The sequence below is a fragment of the Mastigoproctus giganteus genome, chromosome 2, assembly GCF_048544385.1.
Source record: "Mastigoproctus giganteus isolate SK-2022 chromosome 2, ASM4854438v1, whole genome shotgun sequence".
NCBI lineage: Eukaryota > Metazoa > Arthropoda > Arachnida > Uropygi > Thelyphonidae > Mastigoproctus > Mastigoproctus giganteus.
In genome coordinates, this window is record NC_143576.1 from 238073299 (window position 1) to 238099235 (window position 25937).

At 37.2% G+C, this 25937-nt stretch overlaps 1 protein-coding gene across 1 annotated transcript in view; it reads right to left on the reverse strand.

Annotated features, from left to right (window-relative positions):
• EDTP (Egg-derived tyrosine phosphatase) overlaps positions 1 to 25702 on the reverse strand; it is a 198408-nt gene extending 172706 nt beyond the window's left edge. Inside the window, exons 1-2 of the mRNA XM_090390242.1 lie at positions 25670 to 25702; positions 14910 to 15013 (exon numbers count right to left, since the gene is read on the reverse strand). Coding sequence (XP_090246368.1) covers positions 14910 to 15013; positions 25670 to 25702 — 137 coding nt within the window. The remainder of the gene's footprint in view (positions 1 to 14909; positions 15014 to 25669) is intronic.
• Positions 25703 to 25937: the final 235 nt, after the last annotated feature.

Sequence of the window (25937 nt, forward strand, 5' to 3'; positions counted from 1 at the left end):
TAATTTTAATCAAATATATTATACCCAGTGGGGGATCACTATGATAGTAAAAATTGGTCTTTCTAGACTACCAACCATTCAAATCCCTCTTTCTCCATACTAGTCTATTTCCTGTTAGATCTTTAGCCCTAGCATGCCTCTGCACTTGTTACAAGTCATTATTGCTTCAAATATCCATTTAACTAATCTCTCTTTCTCAAATCCTTTCTCCATGCACATGGCATCTTAAGTTTGCTTCACTTACCTTTAACTATTTGTTACTCCAAGTTTTTTTTTTTTTTTTTTATTTCTTAATATGGCTTTGGCATTGCTTCTGCCTATTAATTCCATTTATTTTTCTTAAAATCCACATTTCTAAAAATTCTAAGTTCTTTCTGATCAATTTCTATACTTCTTTCCCTGCTCTCAAGCTTCATAATTAAAATAGGTAACTTAAAAACTGCTAAGAATAGCTAAGTTTGTCTTTTGATTAGTTTCTTCTTTTGATCCAAACAAAATTAGTTTATATTTATTGTGAAGTAATTTAAGCACGTTTGGCTTACTTTAAAATTTCAAATAAGCCTCCTTGAACATTTCTTCATATTTCAATAAGAAGTTTAAGTTGTCTACTAAAAATTTCTCATGCAGATGACAAAAACAGTAGAATATTTCTTTTCACTTAACTGCATCCATCATCTTGGATCTACCATGGTTCTGAATTTGTCTGAGACCCTTTCCCAATATACTTCTCTTGCAGCTTCCATTCAAGTTCCATTAAGTTTTTGCCATTCTACATTGAAAGGTCACATTAGCATCAGGAATGAAAGCTAACTTTTGAGCAAAGAATTTCTACAATTTAATGATTACCAGAAAATCTGAGAGAAATAAACTTTTTTTGCTATACCTCTTATTTCTGGCACTAATTAAGTTTATTTCCTTGATACAAGATGGTCACTTCCCATTTCAAACTACAAGGCTGTACCTTCATCTAGTTGTTTAACATCCCTTTCCTCAATGACAATTAATTATTCTTTTGTTTCTGTTATTCTCCCTCCACATAAACTCAGTTGTCTTTATGCCAAAATACTGTGCTAGCAATTAGGAGTGTGCAAGATTCTAGCAGCCTTTTATCATTGCTATTGCCAAAAATGTGTTCAGAACCAGATTTTCTGAAAAATGATAAAAGGCTACAAGAATTGGTGATGGTAATTACAGGTGCTTGCCTTAATTTTTTCCATCTTGTTCATTATATTCTTGCACGTTAACTCTTCTCCATCCACCACTTCTGCTGTTCTTATATTATGTTTGACAGTAGGCACCATGTTGTGTGTGTGTTTTAATAGATCACTTTTATTTATATGTATAAAAAAAAAAAAAAAAAAAAAAAAAAAATTGGTAGAAGCTCATTAAAGGGTTGTTTTCATTTTTTTTTTTACAAATGCCCCCATGTTTGCAATTGGAATTATAGCTATGGTTTGGTTTTAGTCATACATCAGGAGTATTTAATTTTACATCACTTATCAACAATAATAGAATTCAGTTAAGTCAAGAACTGATTAAAATTTTGCAAATGCAAATCAAGTTGTGGTCTGTTATCTTCCCATAGCCAGTGGAATGAACTACAGCTTGGACAGTTTGTTTTCAACTGTTAAACCTTGATAAAAGTTTATCAGTATTGTATTCATTTTCCTTGCACTTATGCATAAGTGCAGACCACTAAATACAGGTCACATCACTAAATATTTTGATTTGTGTTATTATCTCTAATGAGTCTGTGTATCCTTCTCTGAGAACATGTGAGGAAAGTCAGCAATGTGCTATTACTATAAATGCAATACTATCTCAAAGTATAACTGCACAAGTGTTGGCATTTAAAGCTGAATTCATTTCACTTAACAAAAACATTGATAATACTTGTTGCATATGCACATCAATACTACCATTATGGAGAGCTCTCTGAGCTTAATCCAAAAGGGCATGTTCAGAGTTGCTTATAACCAAATGATCAAGCTGCTCATTACCACAGCAACTTAGACCATATCATGCCATTTTGTGGGGGGGGCTGATTTTTACATGTGTGGGCTGAAAAATCAAGAATAACTTTGAACTAAGTCTTCTACAAATCAGAGAGAATGAGTAAAACCACTATACAGGAACTCCCCAACTTATGTAAGGGTTGTGTGAAATGCTACGCAAGTCTGAATTTCCCCCATGCTTGTGCAGCACTTGCAACTGTGCTCACTAATTTGATTGAATCAAAAAATAAATGTTTGATGAACATGCAAATCGAATTATTTATTGTATTTATTTAAAACTTTCTCATGCGCAGGAAAGATTACAAAAGTGTGCAAGTTAAAATAAAAAAAAATTTTAAATTTCAAAATTACAACAAAAAGAGGCAGGCATAACGTCTGTAAATTTTACCTCTCGAGCATTATTGCCAGAATCAACGTCTTCAGCTGAAAATTACACTGCTGAAGAGATTTAGAAGGGATTGGCCACTCAACCTTATATAACAACATTAATGGATGACTGGATGGTGGCTTTTCTTTTCATTGTAGATTTCTTTGTAGCAAGCAAGTATATCACTTACCTCTTAAGTTTTAAGAATCATTCACTGTCAGGATCCATCTTCTCAAACCTCTCCATTTCCAATGGAATTTCACAAAATTTCCATCTCTCTGGTGATGAAGCGCCTCTGCTCCTCATTTGGTTCATCTTGAGCTTCCTTGGCATTTTCTTCTTTCACTATCGCTGCCTGCAAGTCAGTAAGTTCTTTGTTAGATAATTCCTTCTCTTCTCACTCCTCCACATCTTTGGCATCAACCTCCAACTGAAGTAGCTCTGCAACCTTTACAATCTTATCTGTAACCTCTTCATATGATTAGTCTTTTTCAAATCCTCCAAAGCCTTTTACGTGCCGTGGGCATATTTTCTTCCATGCACCATTTAAACAACTTTTAGTAATTTTTTCCCAGGCCTTAAGTTCAGGATGGTGTGGTAAATATTGTAAGATTTCCAAAAGTCTCTTAAAGTAATTTTTCTCACAGTCTACTGCAGACAATGCCCGAGCACATATGTTTTGCGTAAATAGTATGCTTTTAAATTCGAAATAACACCCTAATCCATAGATCAGGTGAGTGAAGTGGTGTTTGGCAGTAGAAATATGACTCTCGTGTTAGAGTTGAAATCAAGATGTGAAGGATGTCCAGAAGCATTATCTAATAGAAGCAAAATCTTGAAAGGAACATCGTTGTCTTTACAATATTTTTCAACCTCTGAAATGAAGCAGCATGTAAATCAATCTTCAAAGAAAGATACTGTTATCCATGCTCTCTGGTTCGATCGGAAATGCACAGGTAGGGTGGCTTTATTGATGCCATAAATGCAAGAGGATTTCCAGAATGGTACACAAGCAGTGGTTATAATATGTAGTCTCCCACTGCATTAGCCCTAAGCAAGAGCATGGCCCTATATTTTGACACCTTGAAACTTGGCATTGTATTTTCCTCTTCAGCAATGTATGTTTGATCCAATATTTTTTCCAATACAGAGCAGAGTCAACATTAATTTGACAGATTCAATAGCTGCCTTCAATAATTTTTTCCAACACATCACAAAATTTGTCTGCCGCTACAGAATTGGCACTGGCGACTTCACTGCATACTTTAACGTTGTGGAAACCAGCACAATGCATGAACCTATTAAGCCACCAGTTGCTTGCCACGAACTTGGATTGGGGTTCGCCATACTTATCCTTAATATCTTTATAAATACTTGTTACTTTTGCTTGAATGGTCATTAGACTCAGGGGTACTCACTTCTGAATCTGATTTTCCATCCATATTATTAACAGCTGTTCTATCTTCGATATAGCACCTGAACACTTTTGTGATCATTTGCGAGTTTTTATACGCACACTGTCCTTTAAAATAGTATTTGCTGTTGAAGCAGGACTTCATCCTGCTTCTTAATCATTTTCATTTCTAAAATCAATTGTTTTGCTTCCTGACACCACCACTTTTCGTCAGTTGCTTTCCCTTCACCATTGTAATGCATAAATAGGAATGAAGACATCTTCAAAATTTGTTTTTTATACGATTGAAGATTCCAGCAAAGGGGAACGCAATTTCACCATAATATCATGAAAACCCACAAAAATTGCAGTTATCAGTATTATCGCAAATGCAATAAGATAGAGTTTACTACCCATTTATAATTAGTTGCACTAACAGAAAAACCCAATAAACCGGAAAGTGCAAATTGTTTTATGACCATGTCCTCCAGAAACTTACTTTAGGAAAATATCACAAAAGTCATTCAAAATTGATTCTTATAATGGAAACATATGATAATGATGAAAGTATAGATTTGATTATCAGTAGTGATTCTTCATGCATTAAGAATCTGCAGATAAATGAACCACTAGGTGGCAGTGATCACAGTGTTCTGAAGTGGGAGTTACTCAAAGAGGTAACTACCATTAGGGGTAAAGGGAAGGGGTATTGCTTTCGTAAAGGCGACTACGATGGACTGAGACAGTATTTAAATTCTATACAGTGGGATCAACTGATGTTACCAACAGCAAATTCAAAATGGGAAGCATTCAAAGAACTTATCTTGCAAGCTACTAGGCTTTACATACCAACTAAGAAATATTGTTCAAGGTTTAGGCCTAAATGGATGTCAGATGAACTAATGAAGCATATGGCAGAGAAGAAAAATGCATGGGATACATACAAATTAACATGTGACACAGAAGCCTATGATAGATACAAGTTGATCTGTAACCAAGTTACAAAGGAGGTTAGGCAGGCAAAGGCAGATTACGAGAGATCCTTGGCAAGGGATGCAAAGAAAAACAGCAAAGAGTTCTTTACTTATGTAAACTGTAGAAGGAAGGGGATGAATCAGTTGGTCCACTTGATATCGATGGGTCAACTGTTGATGACCCTGCTCAGGTAGCTAACAAACTAAATGAATATTTTGCATCGACATTAACACATGAGGAGTTATTCAGTGAGGGGAATGCCAGAGGTGTATTCAACTCTAGCAGTAAGCTAGAGAATCTTGTAATAACTGAGAGTAAAGTGGAGGAGAAATTGTTGAAGATAAACACAAGAAAGGCACCTGGGGTGGATGGGATCTATCCAGTTATATTAAAGGAGGTACCCATGGACTGGAGATGTGCAAATGTGACCCCAATTCACAAGGGAGGATCAAAGGCTGACACAAGTAATTATAGACTTGTGAGTTTAACTTCTGTTCCAGGAAAATTAATGGAGGCACTGGTTAAAGAAGCACTGCAGGATCATCTAGACAAGACTTCAGTTATAGCTCGGACACAGCATGGTTTTGTTAAGGGGAAGTCTTGCCTGACCAATTTGATTAGATACTATGATGCAGTCACAAAAGAACTGGATGCAGGGAATAACTTTGATATTATATACTTGGATCTTAGAAAGGCTTTTGATACTGTTGCACATGGAAGACTGCTGCACAAATTAGAGCAGTCTGGCATTGGAGGCAAATTGCTGCTATGGATAAAGGGGTGGTTGAGGGGGAGAAGACAGAGTGGTAATCAATGGACACTGCTCATCGTGGACTAATGTTATTAGTGGAGTCCTTCAGGGTTCAGTATTGGGTCCTTTATTGTTCTCTGTATTTATAAATGATATTGATGGTATATCAAGCTTGATGTCCAAGTTTGCAGACGATACGATGGTAGGCAGGTTGTCAAGGACACTACTGACTCTATGCTGCTGCAACAGGATCTGGAAAGGTTGAGCAGATGGGCTGAGAGGTGGCAAATGAAAGTTTAACATTGACAAATGTAAAGTACTACTTTTTTTTTTTTTGAAATTGTTTTTCTAAAACTTGATTTAAATTTAGTAGTATAACATTATTTTGTGATTTTCTGATTAATTTGGTGTATTTATTCTTTACTCGGCCTTGTAATTGCATAAAAGTATCGGTAAGGGTTTCCACGTGTTTCAACTGCGCTACCATTTGTAATTTTCCCGCCTTTGTGATACGATAGTTGTATACCGTACTAGATAGCGTTAGTTGAACTTTGTTAGCAGTTAAATTGTACGTTTAAATAAATACTTATGACTTAGATTACAAACGTAATATAATTAATTATATTTAACATAATTAATAACATAATTATAATTAATAGAATCATGACTCAGACCAGAGCAGCAAAGCAAAAGGCTCAAGCTAATGGAAGTGCTGTGGCTCAGAGCAGAACTGAGGGGGGCAGTTGTACTCTGACTCACAGCCTTATAAAATGCACTGTTTGCTTGATGTTTGCAGAGCAATCGGGTACGGGACATGATACTGCCAAGGGGGATGTCTTTGTGTGTGCGTGATGCAAGGAGTGTATCGATATCAGGCAACAACTCTGCGTTCTTGTGGGCCTATATGAGAGCTTGAAGGACAGGGTGGATGCCCTCGAAGAAACTAAATTGAGGGGCCCATCAAGCTCTCAGCTGCCCACATCAACGCCAGAGCTTGCACTTGGGCATCGCGTGACAGAGGCAACCCCCAAGGCAGAATGCGCTGGTCCCGAAGGAACTAGTTGTTGGTGACTATTGTCAGGGAAACATGCTTTGTAAAAAAAAAATAGGTTGAACAGGACCAGGGTATGTCTGCCAGGGGCAAAGGTCGATGACGTTGTAGAGCGAATATCATCTTTTAAGGGCACAAAAGGTGATATAGTTGTACACGTTGGCACTAATAATATTAAGAGTAGGAGACCGGCAGAATTACTTCACAAGTACAGGTCACTGTTGAAAAAAAGCCGAGAATTAGGGTTGAATTTGAAAGTGTCTGAAATTCTGCCCAGACACAATAGGAGGGAGTATATGATGAGAGCCTTGTCGATCAATTCGGCCCTGGAAAAATTGTGCAAGGCTCAAGGGGTAGAATTTTTTTCAGCCTGGACTGTACTTGTTAACAGGAGAGATTGCTTCTACAGGGATGGGATACACTTAAATAGAAAGGGTGCAAGAATATTTGCTGATGCTATCGAGGCAGTGTTAGGTGGGTAGGAAAACTGCTAGCTTGGGGGAGACAAAGACCAATAGATTGACAGTAGCCACTGGCAGAGGTGAAAGAGATTCTTGCACTGCTTCTATTAGAATGAGCAGAAGCCTGAAAAACAAGATGCATGGTATTTCAAAGACTGCTGGGAGCCATTGCGGTACAAGTAAACACATGGGTTGTGTTAGGGTAGCTAAGAATAGAAACAGGTGCAGGTATACTTGCGTGTACACCAATGCTAGGAGTTTAGTAAATAAATTTGAATTTGAGGTATTGCTCAAAACATCAAAGGCAGATATTGTTGGGATATCAGAGACGTGGTGTCACACAGATATAAGGGAAGCGGAACTGCAATTTGGGGAGTACAACGTCTACAGAAAGGATAGACAGGATAGGAAGGGGGGGAGGGGTTATGCTATTAGTTAAGAAACACATAAAAACCAAGGAAGTGAAGCCAGTTGACATCGCTGGACAGTGCAGTGTTGAGTCAGTTTGGTGTGACATAAGCATTGGGAGATCAAAATTGAGAGTAGGAATGTGCTATAGGCCTAATGACTCTGATGAGTATAATAAGGAACTGTACAGGGAAATAGAGTGGGCCAGTAAATCAGAGAGTCTTATAATGGGAGATTTTAATTTCCCAGATATTGACTGGAATTTGGGGGCTGGTCACTCACACACTAGCAGGGCCTTTGTGGATTTCTTGGATGATTGTTTTCTACATCAGCATGTTTGGGAGGCAACTAGAGGGAGTAATACTCTTGGTTTGATTATCAGCAGTGATTCTTCATGCATTAAGAATCTGCAGATAAATGAACCACTAGGTGGCAGTGATCACAGTGTGCTGAAGTGGGATTTACTGAAAGAGGTAACTACCATTAGGGGTAAAGGGAAGGGTTATTGCTTCCATAAAGGCGACTACGATGGACTGAGACAGTATTTAAATTCTATACAGTGGGACCAACTGATAATGTTACCAACAGCAAATTCAAAATGGGAAGCATTCAAAGAACTTATCTTGGAAGCTACTAGGCTTTACATACCAACTAAGAAATATTGTTCAAGGTTTAGGCCAAAATGGATGTCAGATGAACTAATGAGGCATATGGCAGAGAAGAAAAATGCATGGGATACTTACAAATTAACACGGGACACAGAAGCCTATGATAGATACAAGTTGATATGCAACCAAGTTACAAAGGAAGTTAGGCAGGTGAAGGCAGGTTACGAGAAATCCTTGGCCAGGGATGCAAAGAAAAACAGCAAAGAGTTCTTTACTTATGTAAACTCTAGAAGGAAGGGGATGAATCAGATTGGTCCACTTGAGATCGATGGGTCAACTGTTGATGATCCTGCTCAGGTAGCTAACAAACAATGAATATTTTGCATCGACATTCACGCATGAGGAGTTATTCAGTGAGGGGAATGCCAGAGGTGTATTCAACTCTAGCAGTAAGCTACAGAATCTTGAAATAACTGGGAGTAAAGTGGAGGAGAAACTGTTGAAGATAAACACAAGAAAGGCAAAAGGGCTGGATGGGATCTATCCAGTTATATTAAAGGAGGCAGCAAAGGAAGTAAGCAAACCCTTAGCCATAATTATGAGAGCTTCCTTGGACTCAGGGGAGGTACCCATAGACTGGAAATGTGCAAATGTGACCCCAATTCACAAAGGAGGATCAAAGGCTGACACAAGTAATTATAGACCTGTGAGCTTAACTTTGTTCCAGGAAAATTAATGGAGGCACTGGTTAAAGAAGCACTGCAGGATCATTTAGACAAGACTTCAGTTATAGCTCAGACACAGCATGGTTTTGTTAAGGGGAAGTCTTGCCTGACCAACTTGATTGGATACTATGATGCAGTCACAAATGAACTGGATGCAGGGAATAACTTTGATATTATATACTTGGATCTTAGAAAGGCTTTTGATACTGTTGCACATGGAAGACTGCTACACAAATTGGAGCAGTGTGACATTGGAGGCAAATTGCTGCTATGGATAAAGGGGTGGTTGAGGGGGAGAAGACAGAGTGGTAATCAATGGACACTGCTCATCGTGGACTAATGTTATTAGTGGAGTCCCTCAGGACTCAGTGTTGGGTCCATTATTGTTTTCTGTATTTATAAATGATATTGATGATGGTATATCAAGCTTAATGTCCAAGTTTGCAGACGATACAAAAGGTTGGCAGGGTTGTCAAGGACACTGACACTATGCTGCTGCAACAGGATCTGGAAAGGTTGAGCAGATGGGCTGAGAGGTGGCAAATGAAGTTTAACATTACATTTGTCAAAGTACTACACATGGGAAACAGCAACCCCAGAGCAACGTATCAACTCTGTGGTACTACACTGACAGCAGTAGAGAATGAAAGGGACTTGGGGGTGGTTGTGCTGCAGATATGAAGTTCTCTTAGCAGTGCAGACGGGCTGCAAGAGTAGCTCATGGAGTATTGTCAATGATATACAGGAATTTTTCCAGCAGGGATAAGGAGGTGATTATTCCATTGTATAAGGCAATGGTCAGGCCACACCTAGAGTACTGTATACAGGTCTGGAGGCCTCATTTCAAGAAGGATGTAGAGATGCTGGAACGAGTACAGAGAAGGGCAACAAGATTAGTGAATGGAACAAAGGGGTGCTCTTACGAAGAAAGGCTTAAGTTTTGCGAATTAGTGTCTGGAGACTAGGCACCAGCGAGGTGATCTGATAGGTGTATAAAGCCTTGAATGGTTTAAGCATGCTCAATGCTGATGGGATTCTTCCTCTAGCTCAGAAAAATCACCTGAGAGGGTGATAAATTCAAATTGAGGAAAGACAGATGTAGGATAGACGTGCGGAAATTTGCCTTTAGCCAGCGGGTGGTTGGTTGGTGGAACAGACTTCCATCCCTTGTGGTAGAGGTTGATGGCCTAAATAAGTTTAAGGCTCAGCTGGACAGGTATTTCGAACGAACAGAGGGATGAAGTGGTTATTTTTTTATTTTTTTTTTTTGGCTGATGCTGCATAAGCTTGCTTTCTTGCATCAAATGCCTCTACTAATGCTAATAGTGCAAAATTTACATTATAAATATGACCTTTTAGAGAGATAAATAGCTTAGTAATACAATACAATAAACCCCCACTATTTGTGGGGGTTACGTTCCTGAGAAATGCCACAAATACTGAGTTATGGCTCCCATAGTAATAAAGGAGTTCCGTTCCAAAGTACGAAATATATAAGAAAAACTAGTCTAAAACTTGTCTATGTATGTATTATATGTACCTTCATAACATGACTATGTACATAGTGAAATGCAAGCATAAGGCATCAAAATGAAAATAAGAAACAATTTAATATTGAATGTAATATTTATTAGAAATTTCAAACAAATCTTTCAAACCAGCACCTTTGCTAGCTTAAAAAAAAAAACAACAACTTATCCCGCCAGTGCTATCAACAGTTTCGCTAAAGTGTTGATAAAGAAGTCTTGCCTTTTCACGAATGATGAGTGAACTTAACGGAATTTTATTTTGAGTTCGGTCTTCTATCCACAGATTTAAAGCTTTTTCCATCTTTTCTAATTTAACATCACGAGTTAGAGAGCAAATTTAATTAGCGTGTTTTGACGGACACTACGGCAGATTTTTTCTGCCGATTTTGATTGATCGTACCGTTGACTCATTGATTTTATGTTTTGCCACTGAGGAGACACTTTCACCATTAGAAATTGTCTAATAACTCAATTTTATTTGCTAATGTCATCACCTTATTTGATCTTTTCACATTTCCCTCGTTATTCGTAGCCATATTTTTGTACAGGTTAGAAAGAACTTCTCCACAATAAAGTCACTTTCTTCTGTTAACACACTCTAAAAAAGTCTGTTTTACACTGCAAAACAGTAGATTTATCACTTTTGTAAGCATATCAATTTATAAATTGATAAATTTATTCAGTTTATAAGCATATAAATTAAAAGCAAATGACAAAATCTTCCATGACAAGCACATAACACATACTGAACAAGGATTAGCGACAAACATCCATGCTTGCGATTTTGTCATTCTTCTCCCCCACCCACTGAGCGCTGTTTTGAACGGGAAAGATCATTTTAGCCACGCCCATGTTTTTGTATGGCAGAAAATGTTCACGGCACTTTAAAATTCACATTTTTTTTGGGTTTCATTTTATATTAAATCAGCAACCGCAAATATTGGGGGTTTGCTGTATAGCTAAGTTTAACTTCTAAGGACTTGGAACGAATTTAAAGTGACCATATCCTTAGTATTACAATGCGAGACAGATTTTACTTTTTTTACCCACATATGTTTTATTATTTTGCTGAAATACCTATATTATATTAGGTATTTCTGTGAAATAATCATAATAAAAATACATACTTCTTTTAACAATAAAAACAACAAAAATTAAATATTTTTCCGTGGAGTGAAATTTTCTTAATTCAAACACTTGAATCCAGAACGTCTGGTCACTTTAAACAAATTAAAAAAGAAAAAAAAAAGTTTCACATTACAATATTTTCACAATACCTCCATTTATTCCTACAGGATGCAAAATAAGTTTCACGATTTTTTTAAGTTTACACAGGGCAAAAACTTACGTAAGGTTGAATTTCAGTAAGTCGAGTATTACTTAAGTCAATACGTAAAGTCAAAAGGCCAACATTTACATGAGAAACACTAATAAAATTTTTCAGATCACTGATGAAATCCATTACCAGTCCAAGGGAAAAAACCTTAGGGAACCCCAACTTAGGAGTGAATCTCTGTGTACTTTGTTTGCAATTACTTAACATATATGGAATATATACTTAACATATGTGGAAAGGTTCACTTCTGAGCCAGGATAAAATAGGAGCTTGAAATCCATAAAGACAGTTTCCAGATTATTTCATGTAGCACTTTAAAGTTTTGGATAATCAACAGCATGTACACTTGTTTTGAACATGCATGCCCTTGCAAACTGCTAAAAAAAGGTACTAAATCAATATGACCTGATCCTTCAGGCTGAGACTGATTAACCTAGAAAGAACTTTGACTGTTAGAGTCTAGAAATAAACTGAGGTAAACAGAAATACTCCACTTATCCCACGAAATTAGGAAGGGTCCAACATCCTTCCTTGCATCAGGATATCCCAAGCTGATTTCGGGATATTCCAAAGAATATTGAAATAGCTTGATGTTGATTCATTGAAGCTCTATATTTTCTTCTGCAAAAGCCTTACTTTTGCCTTATGGATGACCTGAGTTATACCAGAAGAGAACTGATGCCGATTTGGATTAGTTGCATAATGAAAAGAAGCTACAGGCTTTTGATGAACCAGTCAAAAAAAAAAAAAAAAAAAAAATAATAAAAATAGACTAGATCATAGGTATAGCGTAGCTTAATTTTCAGCACTCGCCTCATAGTAATCCGCTTCGTTTGATGAAACTTAACAGGTACATAGTATTTATAAAACTTAAGTTCCAATTAGTAGCTATTCGTAACTTAGTGTAATTTATGAATTTTAAATTTACTAAATTATGAGCTTTAAAACGAAAAAATTTGCCTAAGAAAGGAAAGTGCACATTCCGTTCTATAGTTGTCTTATTAAATTCATGTATTAAAAATTAAAACAAGATAAAAGCTAATAGCCACACACAAGCGACTTTTGAAACAGTCCTCAGTTAGCTTTAGTGGGAAGAGAAAAAAAAAAAAAAAAAACCACACACAAAGTATATTCTTCTCTTCTTACTAAAGGCCCTAGTTACCTAACTCTATAGCCCACATATATGAAGACTTACAGGTGGCCTTCTGCAGAACTCACCAAGAATGTTTACTGTCTTTGGAATAGAGAAGCTCTTGTCTTTTAGTAGGTGCAGTTTCCATACTTGGACACTGTATTTCCAGTATGGTCTTACAATTCCCTTATAGGGTGGGATTATGACCTCCTACCTGTACAAACAAATGCTTGATATATCAATAGGACACCATGGTTCTTTCTTGCCCAGAGAACTTCATGCCTAACCCTAATATAACTTCTAAATCTTTCTTCCACTATTGTTTTTAATTCGATTCCCACCAAGTATGTTATTTTGAAGGTGCTATTCCAAATGTAAAATATGACAGATAATCTCTGAAAATGGAAAAGGTACATTGCTAATAATTCCATTAGTGAGCATATCCACATTACATATCATTTTCAGTATAAGAAGAGGGGAGAAAAAAAAAAGCAAGCAAGATCTTGAGTTAAGGTTATGTCTATAGGTTTTACTGTTACAAATTTATGTTATTAAAAATTGTTGTGGCACAAGTTCAACATTTACTTTGATGTAATAAATGTTGAAATTCATCAAAATTAAGGAGTTGTCAACTGTCTCAAACTGAATTACAGTTTGATACTTTACATCTCAGTACAACATCACCAAAACAAAGCCTCATAAATAATTCTTTGATTTCTTCATTGTTTCTGGGGTGGTGCTGTAAATTGCAAAACCTGTGAAAGAGAAGATCCAGTAGGTCATATTGGTTTGACTTGATATTAGTTTTTAACCAACAAAGTCCAATTTGGTTCACAATAGTTTTTCACCAGTAATGAAAGTCTTTTAATAATACAGGTTTTATGCAATTTTCAGTCTCACCAATGAGATTTGTGCTATTTGCATCTACTCTTTATATCAGTGCATAGATTTTTTTTGCATAATCCATATTTATATGGCAGAGTGGATAAGATAATATGCTACTGCAACAGGATCTAGAAAAGTTAGGCAGATGGGCTGAAAGATGGCAATTGAAGTTTAACACTGACAAATGCAAAGTACTGCATATCAGCAGCAGTATCCCCAGAGTAACTTATCAAGTGTGTGGTACTATATTCAGGGTAGTAGAAAAATGAAAAAACACCTGGGGGAAATTGTTCAGTCAGATATGAAATTTTCTGAGTAGTGCAAACATGCTGCCAGAACAGCTCGTAGGGTTTTGTCAATGATATATAGAAACTCTGCTAGCAGGGATAAGGAGGTGATTATCCCTTTGTACAAGGCCACATATTGAGTGCTGTATAAAAAGGTCTGGAGGCTTTACTTTAACTTTATGAAGGACATAGATCTGCTGGAACGGGTACAGAGAAGAGCAATCAGATTGATGAAGGGAACATAAGAGCATGCTTAACTAGGAAAGGCTTCAGTTCAGCAAATTGTAGCTTCTAGAGACTAGCACCTGCAGAATGATCTGACTGAGGTGTTTAAAGCCTTGAATGGCTTAAGTGAATGTCATTCTTCCTCTTGCTGAGACTACACAGAATAGGGAGAATAAATTGAGGAAGGATGGTTGCAAGATAAATGTGCAGAAGTTAGCCTTCAGCCAGTTGATTGCTGAAAACAGGTTTCCTTCTGTTGTTGTGGAAGTGGACAATTTGAATAAATTCAAGGAAGAACTAGACAAATTCTTGAGGGGTGTAGTGTTTTTTTTTGTTACTGATGCTATATAAGCTTGCTTTCTTCCATCATTTGCCACTACTACTAATTAGTATTAATCTCTTGAGATTAATCAAAAGAGATGAATACTAATATAAAAGCTTAATTTTTGTACACAGTATTATTATAGCACCTTTCCTCTCCATTATAACAGGGAAAAAAAGTGGGGGGGGAAGATTCAAAGAGAAGTGCTCCTGTGGTCATGTTAATAAATTAATACCAAATAAAAAAAAATAATAATAAAAAAATATATAACCTAAAAAGTCAGTCACTAAATTATATAGTAGTTATGCAATTTACTTTCAAAAATTGCAACTGCACATTTTTTTAAAACTATTGCCATTATAAGATATCATTTTACAGTGCTTATGTTATGCCAAATAACACTAACAAGTTAGATGGAAAGAAAAAAAAGAAAAAATACCTTCCTAATGGATCTATGGGCTCCCTATATCCCTGAATATCTTGAAGGAGGAAAAGGTAAGCAGGATAGGTTGAAGCTAACTTTGCATCAGTATTTATGACAACCTGAAGGAAGTGGAAAAGGGAAGAGGTACAAAAATAAGCTGTAGTTAACTTTTTTTTTTACCTTACTGAAAAATAGACATACAGGGAAAAATAAATGTTAGAAAGATAAGCAAATAATAATCATCAGTTCAACATTCATAATAGATTTTGAACTAAAGACATTCTTACATATGTTTAAGTTATTTAAAATGGAATACATGCATTGGCTATAAGATGTCCAATTTTTACCAATAACTGTATTAAGAGAGAGGCAAAGTGCTTTTTTGTGTCCATGTGTTTGTACATTACTTACGTAATTTTTTTAATATAAAAAAAAAAAAAAAAAAAAAAAAAAGTTTCTGACTTTTGGTTCATACTATATTCTGTGGGCTACACTTAAAGTGCCCAAATGGATTTAATTTTTTTTGCCTACAAAGTATAAGAAACTATCATGAACCAAAGTCAGGATGGGCTAATCAATGTTAAGTGTGTTCAACAGCTGGTTCAATATTGACATTGAATAAAAACCAAAAAAAGATCTGCTGTGGACTAAAGCACATTTTGATTTTTATTTCTTATGTTTGTACATCACATAATATTTAATTGGCTTTAAATTTAAAAAGTGCAAACAATTCTAGAAGTCATTCAAAGCTATGTGGGCAATTTGTATAATCACTGACACTAGCCAGCACAGAGTGTGCAAAACCTCTGCTGTCTGTACTGATACATGTCATGCTGTACTGCTTATGTGTTGCTTTATTTGAAACAAAAACCCTACATTTCTTAATGTAGGGTTTTTTGCTTCCATTAAAATTCTTAAAATCCATTCATAATGAGGGGAAAAAAAAAAAAAAAAAAAAAAAAAGTAGCAGTACATCATATAAATTGTTATTAAATCATCTTACCTAGTTACCAATCAAACTGATCAAATTTCATTGTTTCTTCAAGAAACTGCTCAACTACAGTGGCAGACAAACTGCATCACTTGTGAATTTTGCAAATAATGTTTTGTGCTGCATTGTGGGTTGCAGAAATGTTCTAATGGCATTTATTAGATGGGATATATAAATCTGAATGAAATCCAATAAAAAGATACTGCCTGATATACTTGATTGCCATAAATATCTTACCAAAGGGTAAAATGTGTAATTAATGCAAATGACAACCAAACACATTTTATTGCATTTACATGTACAAACTGAAATGACAAGTTAACGTAATAGTATTATGTACCGTAAATCAGCAAAATAAGTCCTCAATATTTTGTTGTTCCTCCTCAAGCTGCAATTACAGCTTTGCAATGATCTGGCATAGAGTTAATCAACTTCTGTATATATATAAAAAAAAAAAAAAGTAAACTGCAGCCATTATCAACACACTACAGGATGAAAGCCTCCTCAACAATTCATTGAGGGAAATGGACCATAATCTGCTGCACTGGTCCAGTGCAGGTTGGCAGATCGACCATATTTAGCAATCAGGGGCTTAAACCCCTCCCCCCCCAGTCTACTCAAGGAGCATGTGCTACTGCACTCCAGCTCCTGACCACTCTGCTACAGAGGTCACCACTTCTGTATATACAGTTGCCCAATTTTGTGATACCACACCCTTACAATGTCTCCTGCAGCTGAATCTTACTTGGTTTCTTCTGAGCAATTTTAGACGACATTACGTACCAGCAATTTTCAATAGGGTTCAAATCTGCACTGTTGCCGGGCCAGTCCAACACCGCAATGCCAGCATTCGAGGTGTGACTGCACCTTCAGGAAGAAAAATGAGGGAAAACATTGGTGTAAGTATGTTTTAAGCCTTGTGGGACAAGACAAACTCATCATTAAATTTACCAATTTTGCTGTGTGGCAAGGTACTGAGTCCTGGTGAAAATTGCAGTTTTGGACATGTGTGTGGTGCCCCTAGTAACGGGTTTCAGGCACTCCTCCATGATAGCAGCGTAGGTTTCTGCATTCACTGTTCCATTAATAAACTTAATTTGCCCCCATCCCTTTGCTTGTTATACATCCCCAGACCATCTGGGAACTTTACAGTGTGTTATGCAATCAGGATGGTATGCCTCTGATTTTTGTTTTCTAGACATCACTTCCCATCTGAGTCATGGTTGAATTTCGATTTGTCAGAAAAAAAAAAAAGACTGTGTGCCATTGCTCTTTTGTCCATGAAAGCTGCATTTTAGCCCAAGCAAGTCTTCTTCCTCATTTGTTTGGTCAACAAAGGCTTCTTCTTGGGCAGATAGGCACACAGAACACATTCTGAAAGCAGTCTTTGGATAGTTTGTGCACCAGAGGCCATCTCAAAGTCCAGTTTTAGATCAGGAGCACTAGCATGGCAATTATAAAAGCATAGCCGTTTCAAACATTGATCTTGGGAATGTGTAGTCACTCTTACAGCCTGATCCAGGTTTTCTCTTCACATCACCGGTTTCACGCTTTAATTTCAGCACCCAGGATACTGTTGAATGGTGACAGCCTATTTTATCAGGATTAGCACACATAGAAAGCTCTTCCTAGGACAGCAACAGGTACACTTTTTTTTTCTTGGTGTCAACTGAACATATGGAGCCATGCTTACACCTCCACAAACCAGGATACTAATGAGCATGTATATCCTTCTGCCGTATTTATAGAAAGAGCTGATGCAATGCCTTTGCTCTGCAACAAACAAAATGACTAATCAAACAATATCTTATACATTTCACTACAAATGTTACTTTTTTTTAAGGTGCAGTTTTTGTCCACCACTGTAGATTCACTCAGATATTCTTTCGAAGGAAAAGTTTTTTGATAAAAATCAAACTTTTCCTAAGCACTGTTTAAACTTGACTTAATGAATATACTGACATCTTTGCTTATTGAAAAATTTAACTATGAAGTCAATCTTATTTAGTTCTTCAGGTGGCAGAGGTAGGGTAGAGTAGTGCCATGTGTTCAGTGATACTTTCACACAAAAACATTTCAGTTCCAAATCATTATGTCTCAAATGAATTGCTTTATGGTGAATTATCTACACAGAACAATTATTAATCTTAGTCATTTACTGCCTTCTTCTCCAAACTGACTGAATTCATTCCATTTTTCCACCAGGGAATGTGGTTCTGAGTATAAGCAGCTTGTCTGCAAGTAAATGGCATATTTTTTTAATCCAAATATATTAACCTCTTCAGTCAATATCCTATTATTTCATTTTTTTTTAGTCTATCTTGTTCTTATTTTCTCTTTAGGACTCCACTCCTGCTTTGACTAATATGATGATTATATTTCATTTTCCTTCTGTTCCCTGGGCAGAATTTCTAAGCATAGTAAGCCATAGCAGAATGCCAACTTTACACTGTTAAAAACAGCATGGTGTCTGCTGCTGTTGTTAGCTATCAATAGTTTTCACATGCTAGATTTTTTTTTTTGTCCCAAAGCTCAGGCATTATCCAACTACACTTATGACAAAGCGTTAGGGGTATGAGAATTTCCTTGCACGGCCAGACTCCATTCCCAAGCTGACTCAGCATGTCATGAAATCAGACACATCTTAATTTTCTTCCAGACTTTGCCTTGTTTACTGAAAGGTTTCCTGCCTTTACTTCAGCTGACTTTTTCAGAGATAATTTAAAATTTGTCATCAATTCAAAACTTGAACCTGTAATGAGATCAGATGATATTCCAAATTACATACATCAAAAACTGCACATGTTCATAGGACAAAGCCCACTTTCCAGATTTTTAACACAATATCAGGTTACACCAATTCCCAATTCCATGTTGGCTTCCAATTTTAGAAATTGGTTCTGTTTGCTTTTCCTTATTAAAAGATAACTGATAATTTTAACTGTACTGTTTTGGTATCAAACTGTACCCCATGCATGCACCATGGTATTTCTGATTTGTTTCAGAGACTCTTGTCCTGCTTACTTATCACTGATTTACAAAGCATAGAATTCAAAACTTGGTCACGCTATCTTTTGATATTACTTTTTTTTCTTCTTTTGCCTCTAAATCTTGCTTGTCAAATGTTTTTCTAGCCTCCACTTAACATAATAGGCTTTTTGCATAACTCTACAGACATTGAATATCACTGAAGACAAGTACTGTACATAAAATTTTTCTTCTTCTTCGAGGTTCTTTAAGTAGCATAGTATACAAGTAGATAAAAAAAGTGGAGGATGGTGCGGAAAATAAGCACTTCGACCTGGTAGAGTATAAGCTCTTAGTTTCTTAAAGGATTACTACAGATTATTCTCAGACATTATGGTACTTCCTGTACCACTTATTCAGTGACTGAAATGTCATATTTATTACACCATCAATGTCATACACATTTCATAGTTGTGCAGCTCTTGCCTTTTGTGTTAATAAATGCTTATACCAACAGTATAAGCAAGTTATTAACAAATTACTTAGGCATAATCTTGCATTCTAATTTCAGTTTTGCTCAGCACTGATTGCTCTAGTCTTATCTCAAATCAAGAGACTTACCCCAATGGGCATTCAGGTCCTTAAAAAATGGACTTGCTTTTGGTAACCAGCAAAACAGTCATTATTACGCATTCCTTACCATTTCTGTTATTAATCGTGACATATGCCTTAACCCAACACTGTATCACAGACTACATTACAACCCATATTCTTTCAGGAATTCCTGCCTTAAGTGGCTACATTATAAGGTCAAAGGATTTGCTGTACATTTAATAAGTTACGTGAAAGCTTAGTAGCTGCAGCAAAGAATATCTTGGGCATTATCAGTGGGTTTTTGCAACATTTTCCAGCTGGATGCTGTGCTCATATGGAGGTTTTTTCTCTTTTCCCCCTTCTCATGTCAGCTTCTTGGTGTAGAATCCCTAGTATGAGGAAATTTATTTCAATTCTGCAGTTACCATAATTAATTGTGAAAACTATCATCAACAATTTGTGGATCAACTTTCATGAGCATTACAACTTCTATATAAATATAATATATTAGTACTTTATTTGTGACATTTCTTATGAATGTACTAGATATCAGTTTGAAATATCACCTGTATTTTTTTGTTATTTTAAGGAAAAGGAATTTATAAATACATCCAGTCTACAGTAAAGTTCTTTCCATACGTTAAGATGATCAGTGTCCCAGATTATGCAGCTTTCTATGATCCAATCCTTCAATTTTCCAGCAGTGTAAACAGTAACGAAATTCTATGCAAGTTGAGTGGGATTGAATCTGAGGATCTTGGCACCCAAGAAACTGGACATCTGAACCCAATCAAAATGCCAAAGAGACATTCATCAAGATGGAGGCTCACATCAAAAACCAATGGACTACAGCCCCATTTTGTTAAAAAAAAAAAAAAAAAAAAAAAAAATTGATAGAATTCCCTTCCTACGATGCAGAAACAGTCATTCCTGAAGTGCCTAAAACTATTCTCTTCATTTGCAAATTTAGTGTAGGAACCAAGAGAAGTCTGTGACAATAATGTATTATAATGGCTAAAAGATACGATGAAGTTTTCTGCATCTGCCAAAAAGCAAAAATATAAATACCTATCATTCATATCTTGACTATTGAAAAAGTGATCTATTCATTTCTACTTTGAATTAGCCAAAGTACCAACCTCAACCACAATGGCATGCAACATTCCAATTATTTAAAAAACCACCAAAAAGTAAGTTCCATGAGATCCTATAAAACTATCCCAAAATTTTGGATTTGTGCCCTCTTTCCTTCCAGTGAAAATATCTTTATTCATTTTACTGATTTCCTTCAGGACCTTAAGTGTCAACATTTTGACAACTTTTTAAAATGTTTCTATTGCTAATTGCCAGATGTTCCTTCTTGTTGCCTGTTTCCATCTCAAGTAGTAGCATGTGATGCAAGAAAGCAAGTGTATGAGCTTATGCAGCATCAGCCAAACAAAAAAAAAAAAAAAACCTTCACAACCATTCCTCTAAATGTTTGTCCAGTTCCTCAATTTATTTAACCTACCAACTTTCACAATGACAGATGGAAGTTCATTCCAGCAATTAACCACCTGCTGACTAAAGGCAAATTTCCACACATCTATTCTATAGCTGTCTTTTCTTAATTTGAATTTATGCCCCCTTAGGTTTGTAATCTGAACAAGTGGAAGAACCCCATCAGAATTCAATGTGCTCAACCCATTCAAGGCCTTGTACGCCTCAATCAGATTACCTCACAGGTGCCTAGTCTCCAGCCGCTGCAATTTGCAGAACTTAGCTTCTCTTGGTAAGAGGATCCTTCATTCCCCTCACCAATTTTGTTGCCCTTCTCTGTACACTCAATCAAATCTACATCATTCCTAAAATGAGGCCTCCAGCCCTGTACACAGTACTCAAGGTGTGGCCTGACCATAGCCTTATACAGGGGAAAATCACCTCCATTTCCCTGCTAGCAAAATTCCTGTATATCATTGACAAAACACCATGACCTGCTCTTGCAGCCTGTCTGTATTGTTCAGAAAACTTCATATCTGACTGCACAATTACTCCCAGGTCTTTTTCATTTTCTACTACCCTAAGTGTAGTACCACACAGTTAGTACGTTCCTCTGGGGTTACTTCTACCGATATACAGTACTTTGCATTTGTTGATGTTTAACTTCAGTCACTACTTCTCAGCCCATCTTCCCAAATTTTCTAGATCCTGTTGCAGTAGTAAACTGCCATTAACAACCCTGCCAACCTTTGTATCATACATAAACTTCAACACTAAGCCTGATTTACTTTCATCAATATCATTGATAAATATACAAAACAACAGTGGACCCAACACTGACCCCTGTGGGACTCCAGTAATAACATTAGTCCACAAAGAGCAGCACCCATTGATTACCACTCTGTCTTCTCCCACTCAACCATCCTTTTATCCATTGTAGCAACTTACCCTTAATACTATTCTGCTCCAATTTGTACAGTAGTCTTCCATGCGCAACAGTTTCAAAAGCTTTCCTGAAATCCAAGTATACGATATCTAAATTATTTTTTAGATCCAGTTCCTTCCTGATATACAGTACTTTGCATTTGTCAATCATAATATCCAATTGCAATGCATCTTTAACCAGAGACTCCATTATTTTACCCGGAACAGAAGTTAAACTAACTGGTCTGTAATTACTCTTGTCACCCTTCGATTCCCCTTTGTGAATTGGGTATACATCTCCAGTCTGTGGGGACCTCCCCTGAGTCCAAGGATGCTCTCATAATTATGGCCAGGGGTTTGCTTAGTTCCTTTGCTGCCTCCTTTAATATAACTGGATAGATCCCATCCACCCCAGGTGCCTTTATGTTTAACTTCAACAATTTCTCCTCCACTTTGCTCTCAGTTATTACAGAATCATTTAAGCATCCTGCTACAATTTGATAACCTTCTGGCATTTTCAATCCTTGATATCTCTCACGTGTGAATGTAGAGCAAAATACTCATTCAGTTTGTTTGCTATCTGAGCAGGATCATCAACAGTTGAACCATCGATATCAAGTAGACCAATCTGATTCATTCCTTTTAGAGTTTATATAAGTAAAGAAATCCTTGCTGTTTTTCTTACCATCCTTTGCCAAAGATTTCTTGTAATCTGCCTTCACCTGCCTAACCTCCTTTGTGACTTGATTACAGACTAGCTTATCTGTCATAGGCTTCTGTGTCAGCTGATAATTTATATGCATCCCATGCACTTTTCTTCTCTGCCACGAGACTCATTAGTTCATTTGACGACCATTTAAGCCTAAACCTTGAAGAATATTTAATAGGTATGAAAGGTTTAGTAGCTTCCACGATTAATTCCTTGAATGCTTCCCACTTAGGTATACTGCGGATGTGGTATGATCTCGTCTAGCCAAGTACCTTAATGTGACCAAGTCTCTTTGGCAGATATAGCATGTCTCCAATTTGTATCTTGCTTTGAAATAATTGGGCCAACTTTTTCCAAACTATAGCTTGACATCCAGAAGAATGTTTTTCAGATGGCTATCAACTTTAGACTACATGGTTAACTGATCATAAAGTGTCAATTGATCATGAGCTACATCCCTTTTTGATGGTTTTGTTTAGCAAAGTCGTACATTGGAAGAAGTTCCACTTATTGCTTTTGTCACCTTCACTAATAACAATGAAGGCCACAGTAGTTATTACACTAGTGTGCAAAACTTAAGGACCAGTCAGGTTTTCACCTGTGGCTTCTCATAGGGGTGGCCTGGATAGGGGAAAGCATACCAAAGGAACCTCGTGAGGTACAGAAATGAAGGAAACACCGACAACACTGGAAGCAAAATGGTACTGAGGGACTTTATTCAAAAATGGCAACATAGCATTTGCCACGATACAGGTGCATCACTGCCAAAGATGGAACAAAAGGGAAGAGGTGGCCCTCAGTAGGAGATATGGCCACCCCCAATATCAATGCAGGCTTTGCACCACCTATCAATACTTAGAATAATGTTGTTGATAAGTTCTTATGGTAAAGTTGTCCATTCCTCTGTCAGTGCCACCTTCAGCTGGTGAACATCTTCTGGTGGGTGTTCATGTGCCACTAGGCATCTCCCCAGGGCTTCCCGTATGTGTTTGATGGGATTTAGATTGGTGGAACGGGCAGGCCAATTCATATGAACAATGTCCTCACTTTCAAAAAGCATATCAATGGCTGCAGTGCGATGGGGTGTGGCGTTATCATCCATAAACACGAATTTGGGGCCAATGGCATAGGTGTCGTTTTAATAACAGTTCTTTTCTGTTGAAACTACAAGCATGTGCAATTTACACCAATTACTCAGCTCCCTACTATAATAATTAATGATAAACACCAGCCAAGAAATTAAACTGAAAATTTACTATACAATGAAATGTGATGCAAATAAAAATAAAAACACTGATTAAATTACAGTTACAATATAATTTAAAATATAGTTAAAAGCAATAAAATTAATTAAAATAAACTAGGTTAAAAGTGATAAAACAATGAAACCTGGAGCTTTCGGAGAACTGCCGTCTCCTTCAACAGCATACTACTAGTGCTAAGACACATCCTTAAGTAGCTGGTCCATGGCACTCATGCACGTGATCATCAGACACATGATCTACATTCTCCATGCGCGTATCGGAAATGGAAGTGACTCGGGAGCGTGTCAAACAGAAACAGTCATCTCTTCTGAGGACAACTGCCTCAAACAGGGGGTGTAAACGGATCCCCCTGTCCCTATTAATAGTATTGTGACTGGATGAACCGATTCGCAAGCTCTCGAGCCACTTGCGTTCCCAAAATCCATGGGCGCGGTCAGTAATGACTGCGTCTTTAGGGGAGATCCGATGCTGCTTTTCCCAGAAATGCTCTGCCACAGCAGACCTCGCATAGTTAGCAGTCTTGATAGCGGTCGTGTGTTCCCCCAGACGGTCCTTTAAACGTGTCGCCCCATTTCCCCCACATAACACTCCTCACAATCCGGGCACTTAATCTCATAGACCACATTGCTAGTATGGTCCTGGGCTACGGGATCTTTAACTTGGGATATCACTGTGTGCAACCTCCGACCCGGAAGTTGCACACAGCGAGTCTGGCACTCCCGCAATGCCCGTACAATACGTTCTGAAAGGCCCGGATAGTAAGGAATGTATGCAGTAGCCACAGGGGCAGGCCACTCCCTACGATTGGACTCAACCCTATGAATATATTTGTCCAAGACCCTCTGGGGGTATCCAGATTTCCTGAGGTCTGCCATGACTTTGTAGATTTCTATATCCTTTTCTTCAGGGGTACTACAGTGGGTCCCCACATTATTCAACAATGCCCTGGCTACACTGTTCTTATGATGACAAGCTTGTGCTGAGCTATAATGAACAAATTGGCCACGGCACATAGGCTTTCTATAGATCGTTGTTTTTAATCTAGATCCATCTCTGCTCGCCAAGACATCCAGAAACGGGAGGGACCCAGCTTCTTCCACATCCGAGGTAAATTGTATAAATGTGGAGGACGTAAATTAAAGGACCGTCTGGGGGAACACACGACCGCTATCAAGACTGCTAACTATGCGAGGTCTGCTGTGGCAGAGCATTTCTGGGAAAAGCAGCATCGGATCTCCCCAGAAGATGCAGTCATTACTGACCGTGCCCATGGATTTTGGGAACGCAAGTGGCTCGAGAGCTTGCGAATCGGTTCATCCAGTCACAATACTATTAATAGGGACAGGGGGATCCGTTTACACCCCCTGTTTGAGGCAGTTGTCCTCAGAAGGGATGACTGTTTCTGTTTGACACGCTCCCGAGCCACTTCCATTTCCGATATGCGCATGGAGAATGTAGATCATGTGTCTGATGATCACGTGCATGAGTGCCATGGACCGGCTACTTAAGGGTGTCTTAGCACTAGTAGTATGCTGTTGAAGAAGGAGACGGCAGTTCTCCGAAAGCTCCAGGTTTCATTGTTTTATCGCTTTTAACCTAGTTTATTTTAATTAATTTTATTGCTTTTAACTATATTTTAAATTATATTGTAACTATAATTTAATCAGTGTTTTTATTTGCATCACATTTCATTGTATAGTAAATTTTCAGTTTAATTTCTTGGCTGGTGTTTATCATTAATTATTATAGTATGGAAATTCCCAGCCCCATAGGCCTGTTTAAAGATACTCAGCTCCAATAAGATTAAGTGCGATTGTTCCTCTAATTGGAACCTCGAATCACCTACCAGCAAAACTAAGTCATCAGCATATGTAATCATAACGATGTTGCTGTAGGTTAGTTTTAACCAAATCATTTAGGACTAAATTCCACAGTAATGGCCCAAGGACTGACCCATGTGGACTGCCTCTTGCAACTTGGCTGCTAATATTTTAATACTTTTTTTTTTTTACTTTTTTTTTTTGGCTGATGCTGCATAAGCTTGCTTTCTTGCATCAAATGCCTCTACTAATGCTAATATTCCCATATGCCGAATTGACAACAACAGTTCTATC